Source organism: Myxine glutinosa, chromosome 11 (genome assembly GCF_964187855.1).
Source record: "Myxine glutinosa chromosome 11, kmMyxGlut1.1, whole genome shotgun sequence".
In the NCBI taxonomy this organism is placed as follows: Eukaryota; Metazoa; Chordata; class Myxini; order Myxiniformes; family Myxinidae; genus Myxine; species Myxine glutinosa.
Window position 1 is genome coordinate 42807026 of NC_136271.1, and position 10207 is coordinate 42817232.

At 43.8% G+C, this 10207-nt stretch overlaps 1 protein-coding gene across 6 annotated transcripts in view; it reads left to right on the top strand.

Moving 5' to 3' along the window:
• The window catches only part of LOC137436599 (tRNA selenocysteine 1-associated protein 1-like), a 72628-nt gene extending 64717 nt beyond the window's left edge, over positions 1-7911 (top strand). Inside the window, exons 8-10 of one of the 6 annotated variants that reach the window (XM_068130540.2) lie at positions 4572-4731; positions 5883-5916; positions 6340-7911. In XM_068130540.2, the coding sequence (XP_067986641.2) occupies positions 4572-4731; positions 5883-5916; positions 6340-6482 (337 nt within the window). In that variant the 3' untranslated portion in view covers positions 6483-7911. Of the gene's footprint in view, positions 1-4571; positions 4907-5882; positions 5917-6339 lie in introns of those variants that run through there. The other 5 variants (XM_078786593.1, XM_078786597.1, XM_078786598.1 and 2 more) reach the window with 5 other exon arrangements.
• The last annotated feature ends 2296 nt before the right edge of the window (positions 7912-10207 follow it).

The window sequence follows — 10207 nt, forward strand, 5'->3', positions numbered from 1 at the left end:
CTTCCTGACGCCAACCCTTAGTCGCCTCTTACGATGCGCAGGGATACGGTGTACCTATTCTAAATCGGGGTACACACTGGCATCATTCATCCCAGCAAGCTGGTACTCAATTTGCCGACCTCGGAAGGATGACAGGCTGAGTCGACCCCCCTGGCGTTAATTCAGCGATCGATCGGGATTCAAACTCAGGATCCTAGGATCCCAAGCCGGCACCCTAACCGCTAAGCCAACACCAGGCTGAATACCTTATGCACTGAATAATGGTTAAATATAACAGCCTTAAATCACATGCCAGACTGATTCAACTGGTTTGTAAATTGTTAAAAAAAATAAACTGCATCAGTCATAAAAAAATGGAAATTCCTGGTGTTGGGCTAGCGGCTAGGATGCCAGCTTAGGATCCTAGGATCCTGGGTTCGAATCCCGGTCGATCGCTGAATTAACGCCAGGGGGGTTGACTCAGCCTGTCATCCTTCCGAGGTCGGCAAATTGAGTACCAGTTCACTGGTAATTCCCTGTTTGTCGTAAAAGGCGACAAAAAGGGTTGGCGGCAGGAAGGGCATCCGGCCGTAAAACATTGCTTCAAAAAGGGGACCAACAAAAACAACAACAACCACGGTGCCCGAAAAAGGCCAAACCCCGCTATGCAGGGAAAAATGTCCTCTAAAGGTGGTTTTTTTTTTGGTTTTTTTTTTTTCTTCAAGTCATTAAAAATGGAAGTGGATTTTGTAATCACGACTGAGATGCATTTTATATCCCAAGATGAACGTGTACCAAACGCGTTTTACAATGTCACTTTGACTAACCTGTTCGCCTGTTCAACCTTGAACGTTATCTGTGGTGCATTCCAAACGATTTTCAAATTTAACTACTGCTTCCTAAGATAACCAGCCAAATGCACCTTATATTTTAAAGGAACCTGCCGTGGTGTTTCCACTTCGTCAACGAATTGAACGGAGGTGGAACAAAATAGTAACTGGGATTGGTTGTCGCTGTTTTCAAGCATATATAAAAAAAAATTTTTTTTTAATGAACTCTTATTTCGCTTTGAGTTAGCAAAAGTGTTCTTTCGTATTAGCAGATGAGGGAAGAGGGTAGAGATTGTCACTTGTTCCTCAAAGGATTTCTGAGCGGCTTGGGGTTTTGTGGTAATGTTGCTTTAAGGGTATATTATAATCATGAAGGGTTCTCAAAAAACGGTCATAAACACTGCTGATTTAGGGGGAGCCCCCTGATTCCCTGGGAGGGCCCCTGCCTGATACGAAATTTAAACATCTAAAACTGGGCGATCCTGTGGACCATCTATTAGAATGCCTCCATCGGGTTTCAGTGCAATCGGTTGGTAAATACAGGATAAGTAGGGATCCGAAATTTCAAGGGGTAACCCCCACCCTCTAAGAGCCCCCATGATCCGAATGTGAAATCAGAAAATGTAAGGCCAAGTGATCCTGTGGACCTTTGAATATAGGAGGTCTGTATTGGGTTTCAGAGCATTCGGTTTGTAAATAAGAGACGAGTAGGGATCCAAGGTTTTGGGGTTAACTCCCCTCGGGCGCCCCTAAGATCTGACATCGCAGCTTGAGCTTGTGTGGGCTACTGTCTTGTATTCATGTCAAGTTTCAGAACATTCAGCCGGGTGATAAGGGAGGAGTAGCAAAATTAGCAAAAAGTAAATGGACCGACGACCAGACGGACAGACGTCTGAACATCACGACCCATTTTATACGTTTATCTCTTCGAGAGTCGAGATGAGATGACCTAAAAAGTTTTTCCAAAAAATGTAATGTTTAATTTGGTAAATTATTTTAATTTTCCTGTCTTTTTTTTTCGGTAAATTATTTTAATTGAGAAATTATTTCTTGTCTCTGTTCAAAAGTTTATTGGAGCGCACGTTGCACCACCTGGAAACTTTACTGAGTACCTACAGTGCCTACAGAATGTCTACACCCCATTTCAAATTTTTCACTTTTTGTTGCCTTACAGACTGGAATTAAAATGCATTTAATCAGACTTTTTCCCCACCTTTATTTACACATCGTAACCCACAACCTTCAAGTGATAAACACATTCTACAAATTTCAAAAAATTAATGAAAAATACAAAACTAGAATATCTTAGTTGGATAAGTGTCCCCACACCCTTATAATAGCAGTTGTAAATTACCACCAAAACTCTGCCTAGATCAGGCCCTCCCTCTAAACTGGATGACCAAGCAAGGAGAAGACTGATCAGAGGCCAGTGGCAGCTTGGAAAGAGCTACAGGCCTTTACGGCAAAGACTGGTCACTGTGTGCATGTGACAACAATATCCCAAGCACTCCATAAGTATGGTAGGGTCGCAAAAGGAAGCCATTACTCAAAAAAGCCCACCTTGAGTCTCATTTGAGGTATGCAAAAAAAAAAAACACTCCAGAGATTCTGAAGCCATTTGGCAAAAAGTTTGTGGTCTGATGAAACCGAGATGGAACTTTTTGGCCTAAATGCAAAATGTGACATTTGGACACAAACCCAACATAGCACATCACCCAAAGAACACCATCCCTACTGTGAAGCATGGCAGTGGCAGCATCATGCTATGGGGATGTTTCTCATCAGCAGGGACTGGGGCACTTGTCAGGATCGAAGGGAAAATGGATGGAGCAAAATACAGAAACATCCTAGAGGAAAACTTGCTGTCCTCTGCAAGAAATATAAAATTTGGATGGAAGTTCACCTTTCAGCATGACAACGACCTGAAGCACACAGCCAAAGCTACAATGGGCTGGCTAAGGAACAAAAGATAAATGTCCTTTAGTGGCCCAACCAGAGCCCCGACCTAAATCCAATCAAAAATCTGTGGCATGACTTGAAGATTGTTTTCCATCAATGCTCCCCATGCAACGTGACTGAGCTTGAACAGTTTTGTGCAGAAAATGGGCAAATATTGCCCAAGCAAGTTGTTCAAAGTTGGTAGAGACCTATCCCAACAGACTCACAGCTGTAATTGCTGTCAAATGTGCTTCCACCAAGCATTAACTCAGGGGGGGGGGGGGGGGGGGGGAATTCCAAAAAAGATATTCTCGTTTTGTAGAACAAATTTTCTGAAATTTGTAGAATTTTTTTTCACTTGCAAGTTGCGGGTTACAATGTGTAAATAAAGCTGGGAAAAGTCTGATTTAATGTGTTTGAATGCCCTGCTATAAGGCAACAATAGTTGAAAATTTTGAAAGGGGTTGTAGAATTTCTCTAGGTATTGTATAGTCATGGCTATGTCTTACATTGTACATTTACTCATGCTAGCAGTGTGAGCAAAATGTTTTTAATTTGTTCCACAGTACCATATTTGCCTTTTAAATAGATAATTGGCATGTTGGACGAGTTGTACAAAACAATGGGTCTACGATTGATTATTATTTGTCGTATGCAGCACATGGCTGTAGGATTGCATCAGTTCTTGCAGGGGTGCAGCAGTGCTGCCAATGCAGTGCCCTCTGTATGTTAGAATCGGAATTTGGAATTTGTACAGGTTGTCAGTGATAGCTCACCTACTCTTCATGAAGCATACAATGGGATCTTGACATCCACCTAATGCTGGCAGACGAGGCACAAGGTTTAACGTCCGAGGGATGGTACACTTGTATGCCTTGCATGAGAAACATCAGGATGAGAGGTTACAGCTGTGTCGAAATTCAAACCCAACCAAACAGCTCGGAGGTGGGTGCAAATACCTCTAGGTTATCCTGCCAGCCCTTTATCTTTGATCTTCACTACAAATAACATGCATGTCTTGTTATTAAAATAGAGGAAACATACCCACCTCATAACATCATTTTTGGGACACTGAGGCATGGTGGACTGGTGACCTTTCATTGCAAACCTTGTTGACGATGCCGTTTTCTGTCATTTTCCTCCCAATATTTGATCTATAAGATACCTTTGTTGAAAACCTGTTCTTGATAACATATATCGACCCGAAACAATTTTTTGCAAATATGTAATACGTTTTACAAACACCTTCATAGTTGTGTTAGTTTACACTGATTTGTCTGCAATATGCAAGAACTGGATGATGTCTTAACAGTAATTGGTGTGTAACTAAAGTAGATTAGTTTGCTCTGATAACCTGGCATAATAGGTGGACTTGCAATTGTGCCATTGCAATTTCCTCCATCCTTATTCATAGTATTCCATGCATCTTTCTTTGGGCATTTATGTTGCAGGATTTTCAATTAATATATAAGCAAAACAAAATTTGAGCAGTTTACAAGCAAACAACTTGATGTAAAGAGGGGACAGCATAATGGCAAGTAAAAAATGGGACACTGACTAACAGGCCTCATTTGCCTGTACTTAACTCCAATGTAATGTGAATTTTAAATCTTTCAGGAAATTTGTGCAATTCATTCTTTTGAATAGAACATTTCAAGAATGTTAGTGTATGATGTGATAGCAAAGTCTGTCTGACCTGGTATGGAAAGTATTTATTTTTAATTTTCAGTTGAGTGGAATTGTACATGTTGACATATTGTTACTGGTTTTTTATTTTATTTTTTTAATTGCAACTTTTTGCTTGTCTTTTCCAAATCCTTTCAGCAGCCGCCCAAGGCCTGAATACAGCCAGGGTCAGTCATTCAGTTATGGCCAATACTACCCCTCTTACCCCAACTACTACACCCAGTGGGGTTATGACCAGTACACAGGAAGCTACAGCTACAGCATGCCGCAATATGGCTACACACAAAGTTTGATGCAGGTAGGAAGTCAGACCCTAGGCTAGGAGCCAGAGCCTTTATTTTTTTTTTTCATTTCCACATTGAAGTACCTGCTGGTTTCTACCAATGAAAAAGAAAATTAATTTTCTAGCTATCTTTCTTTCATTTGCTTTTTCTCACTCTTACCTCCTCCACACTGCTCCATTGCGCACGCCTGCCATTCCACATTCCCGTTGCGTGCCCACCCTTTCACCTCCCCCTTTGGGTGCCTGGCTTTTCACCTCCCCCTTGGGTGCCCACATTTTTACCTCCCACTTGGTTGCCTACCCTTTCACCACACTGTGGCGAGCCCTCCCTTTCACCTCTTCGTTGCTCGCCCACTCTTACACCTCCCCACTGTACGCCCATCCCTTCACCTCCCTGTTGCAATCCCACCTGCCTTTCCACCGCCCCTCTGCGTGCTCCCGCCCGCCTTTGCACCGCCCCGTTGTACGCTCGCACCCGCCTTTGCAACACCCTGGTGTGCGCTGGCGCCTGCCTTTGTTCCAACCCGTTCTGCGCTCGCACCCGCCTTTGCACCTCCCCATTGCACGCTCGCGCCCACCGTTGCACCTCCCCGTTGCGCGCTCCCGCCCGCTTTTGCGCTGCCCCGTTGCGTGTGCCACTCTGTCTTTGCGCCCCCCCCCCCCCCCCCATGTGTTTGCCCCTTCCCATTGTATGTGCCTGCCTGCCTTTGCCTCTGCCCCTTCCCGTTGTGCGTGCCTTCCCGCCGTAATACCCACTTGCGCTTGCACCACCTTGTTGCACTCACCCGCCCTTGCGCTGACCCGTTGCGTGTTCCCGTTCCCAACTCTATGTCTCTGCACCACCTCGTTGTCAACACCCGTCCCTGCACCATCCCATGGCTAGGGCCCGCCCCTGTGCCTCCCTACCGCTTCCAAGCGTTCACCCCCACACCATCCCATTGCTCACGCCACCGTCCCTAATGCAGCCCGGCCTCCTTTGCACCACCCACCCACCTGCTTTTGCACCACCAACACATATTCTGCCCTCTTTCTTGATGGCCCTTTCATCGCGTTCTCTCTTGGCACCCTTGTTTGTGCCATTTTCGTTTGTGTGTCCCCACCCTTTATTTTCCACTTTCTTTTTTCTTTGGGCTGCGGACTGCATGTAGCATTATTACCTTTTTCAGAGTTTTGAAGACTTGGGAGAAGATGCTTTGGAAGGTCAGTGTAAGAGTCGCCAGTACATTACGATGATGCTCTAGTCTGGAGAACAGCAAGTAGAGACACAGCTAGAAATTTTCCCCACCATTTTATGCAATTTTTTTTTTTTTTTTTTTTAACTGACATACAATTGTGCACGTAGATCAGTGTGCCATATTCCTCAACATTCATTCCCTCTTTATTACCCACATTATTTTCATTTATTCCCCTAGCCCTCCCTTCCCATTTTCTGCTCCATATAAATCTAATGAGGCCCCTTATCCACACACATATGCAAATATACATGCACACCCAGCCAGCTTCTGTCTTGCCTGAGTGTTCACCTGCACTGACCGATGTACCCTTCACCCCTGGGCCTGGACACTCCTACCATCCATGGCTGCATGTGGGACACCGATGGTGGTGCGATACATGCTCCTGCAGACCCTGATCCCAAACTGGATGTGGATGAGGCCAACAGGGAGCTGATGGAGCAGGGAGAAGAGATGTACGAAGCTCTCATGAACTGCCATTGGCAGCCACTGGATTACACCACTCCGGAGATGTTCGGCGTGGTGAGCCCGTGAGCATGGATCCTCAGCCAATATCCTTCCCTCCTGGCTTACTTGGCTTGCACGGAGTGGGAGCAAGATTGGGGATGTGAAATGAGCTAAAACGTGTGTGCTCGCCACTTCTTTGTTCTTCTTTGTAATCTGGGTATTTTATCTGGATGATTTGGAAGTGTTGACTGGCGTTTGGTGTTTTTTTTTTTCTTTTTTCTTTTCAAGGGAAGCTTCTTGGCTGCTTTATTTTTTGTTTTGTTTTTGTTTTTGTTTTTTGCCTCATTTTCCTTGTCAGATAAATTTTCCTTTTTCCTAACTCGTATAAGCTCTGTCTTCTGACCTCTATTCCTTTGCAATATCTAATCTTTCAAAATGTCTGCACATATTGTAGACACTGAAATCCAGAGCCTGCCTTAAAATATACAGGGGAGATTGATTTTTCTTCTGTACCAAGTATAAGATGTACAGAACTTGGTACTACATCTCCTGTGGTATCTCTGGGAAATAATTTGGAGCTACTTTGGCCTGTGGGGGGTTTTTCTTGAATACATGCAAATGCCACATGTATGCAGCATTTGAAATGTACAGTCACTTTGGCATGCGATGGGAACTAAAACTTATCAAAAAGCGTCTTATGTTTGCTTCACAGAGCTTGTTGATTAAACCTCTCTCTTTTTTGAATAGTATATGTCTGTCTCATTCTAAAGCTGCCTTTTCATTATGTGGTTTCATGCGAAGAGACAAAAAAAATTGTAAATGCAGGTTGTTGACTTGTTGTTTTTAAACTGAAAAGTTTCTTGCTGCAATGCCAGCCGTGAATGGCCCAGCACGATGTCCACTGCCTGAGGTTAATATGGCATATTTTGCAAGCATGAAAGTTGGTTATACTTTGGAGGTCATCCTCCTTATTAAGAAAATACTTGGGGGAAATCTGTGCATTATTTCTGCAATGGAAGGGAAATTAGAATTGAGACAGAGTAGAAGGGGAAGTGCAGATTCGAAAAAAAATAGTGGAGTGGGGAAGGAGGTTCATTTAAGAGGGAAGTGGGGGTGTCCAGGCATCTGGGTGAGCGGAGTTGACTGACGATTCATTTTCCCAATGCAAAATCCAAGTTGTAATAACAGTCAGAAGATAATGGTCTCCCACATTAAAATTTCTTCAGGAATAGTTGTGATTGACTAAAACGAGCATTGACCAGTGATATTTGAGGAAAAGTCCTTCAATCACAGCGTGACCGCTTCACAAATTCCGACTTCAGAATAAATATGCAGCCGACAATTCTTGTGTTATCACTGAAACTGCAACAGAAATGAGATGTCCATGTCTGTCGACATGTCCTTAAGGGGTGATAAAGTTATGAATTATGTGAAGAAATGCCTCTATTATGTGGGCTTAGAGGCTGGAGAAAGGGTTGACTTTGATGGAATTATTAAAAATGAATGTTTATTCAAATCTTCTTCCTGGTTATTTTCTTGTTCAGGCTTTAGGCTTGGTTGCCAACAATTGCTTGCATCAGCAACAAATCAAAATACTCATGCACCAACGATATGTATTTCCTCCAGGAGGTATTGAACGAACTTTAAATTAAGAATCAACCTTACCTGTTGAAGAATTGTCATCTGGTACGATCTGTTAGCAATCAGTTAAAACTATGTTTAGAAACGCTTCTGCTGATCAAGACGTTGGAGGAAGCTCGGACTTCCAGGAAAGAAGTCGGTATTTCAAAAAGGTGGATCTGGGGTGTATTAACAGGGGTAGAAAAGATCAAGGTTTTGGATGGGGGAAGATAAGAGATGGTGGTGAACAGCTGTTTTAAAGACCTGGAAGGAGGAGTGGGATTGAAGAGAGTGAGGGAGTTTGTTCCAGAGGTGGAAGAAAAGAGGAATGAAAGAGTGAAGGTGAGCAGAGAGTCTTTATTTTGGAAGTTTCACCAACTTGTTAACCGCGATAACTTGAGAACCGAAGGAATCCAAGTCAAACTTGACACCAACAAGTCCAGTGATGAGAAAAAGTTTGTGCACCCTTTCAAATTTTCTGTATAAATTTGACCTAAAATGTGATCAGATCTTCATCTAAGTGTTAATAAGAGATAAAGAGAACCCGATTAAACAAATAGTACACAAAAAATTCACCTTTTCATATATTCAGCATACTTTTTATGACAAAGAAATTTAATGTTGGATCTTTTTGCTCGATACATAAATGAAAAGAAGATTTTTTTTTTGTGCTTTGTTTAATCAGGTTCACTTTATTACTAGCTGAATGCACCCGGCGTTGCCCGGGTTCTTTTTGAATGAATTTAATCTTCTGTACTAAAAAAAGGAATAAAACGCGCCCTTGCGAAGCAGCGGAGCTTGACTATCCGGCTGCGGCTGCATTTCGTTCATTTACAACTATAATTCAGCTTTTACTCGCAGCTGTAGAAGATTGACTACTATAATTCAGCTCAGATTTTAATTGTGAAATGGGCCCAGCCCGGCCGAGACCACCTCGCCTTGACCTTCCCGGGGCCCGCCCCGACATTTTTTGTCCCCCGTCGCACCGCGGAGCGAAAGGGGGACTATGGTTTTCCCCTCCATCTGTCTGTGTGTGCGTGCGTGCGTAAGCGAAAGACCGAATTCTAATTTGGTGTGTGGGTGCAACCCACGTCAAAATCCAAGATGGCCGCCGCCATGTATGTCTGAACCTTGTGAGCGGAATATCTTGAAAAATAAGCGAAGTACTAACTTCTAATCTGGTGTGTGGGTGTATCTACGCATAAGGAAGAAGAAGAACAACAACAACACAACAACATGCATTTTAAGGCCATTTTCCCTGCTAGAGCGGGGGTTAGCCTTGCGGTCCCCATGACAATCTTCTCCATTTTGCCCTATTTTCTGCATCTCTCCTTGTTAACCCCCTTGCCCGCATTTCTTCTTCCACCATCTTTCGCCAAGTCTTTCTCGGTCTTCCCGGTCCTCTACTTCCTTCTACATTCATTTCCATCACTTCTCAACCAGTCACTTTCATCCTTCCTCAACACATGACCAAACCATCTCAACCTGTTCCTCTTCACAGCATCAATCACAGGCTCTATTCCCATCATCTTTCGCAATTCATCATTTGTCGTCCTCTCTCTCAACGATACTCCGCACATCCACCGAACCATTCGCATTTCCACCCTTTCCAGCCTTCTTTGCTGCTCTACGTTCATTACCCATGTCTCGCTCCCATAAATCATAACACTTCTCACACATGCAGCATACACCTTTCCCTTCAGCTTCAACGACTGGGGGTGGGTACCTCTCTCACCAGCCATGGCTCTTCAGCAAAGGACTTCTGTGACTCACTGGGACTGACACAATCTGTCAATTTCCCAACCCGGATCTCAGTCAACGGAGAATCTTCTCTTCTGGACTTGGTTATGACTAACTTCCCTGAAAATGTCTGCTGCTCTTCTTCTGCTCCAATCGGCTCTTCTGATCATGTGCTTGTTAAAGTGGACATCTCTGACCATTTTCAGAGAGCCTCCTCAGCATCGACGAGTCTGGCATTTCACTCAGGCCAACTGGCACGGTCTTCAAGCAGCCATCAATCGTCTGGACTGGTCTCCCATCTCTACTGCCTCTGACATCAACTCATCCTGGGAATTCTTCCAAAGTAAATTGCTCTCTCTCATGCACAGTTTTATCCCTTCTCGTCTTCAGTTGTCATACCCTTCCTCCCGTCCATGGTACACGGAATCTTGTGGTGAGGCTATTGCCCAGAA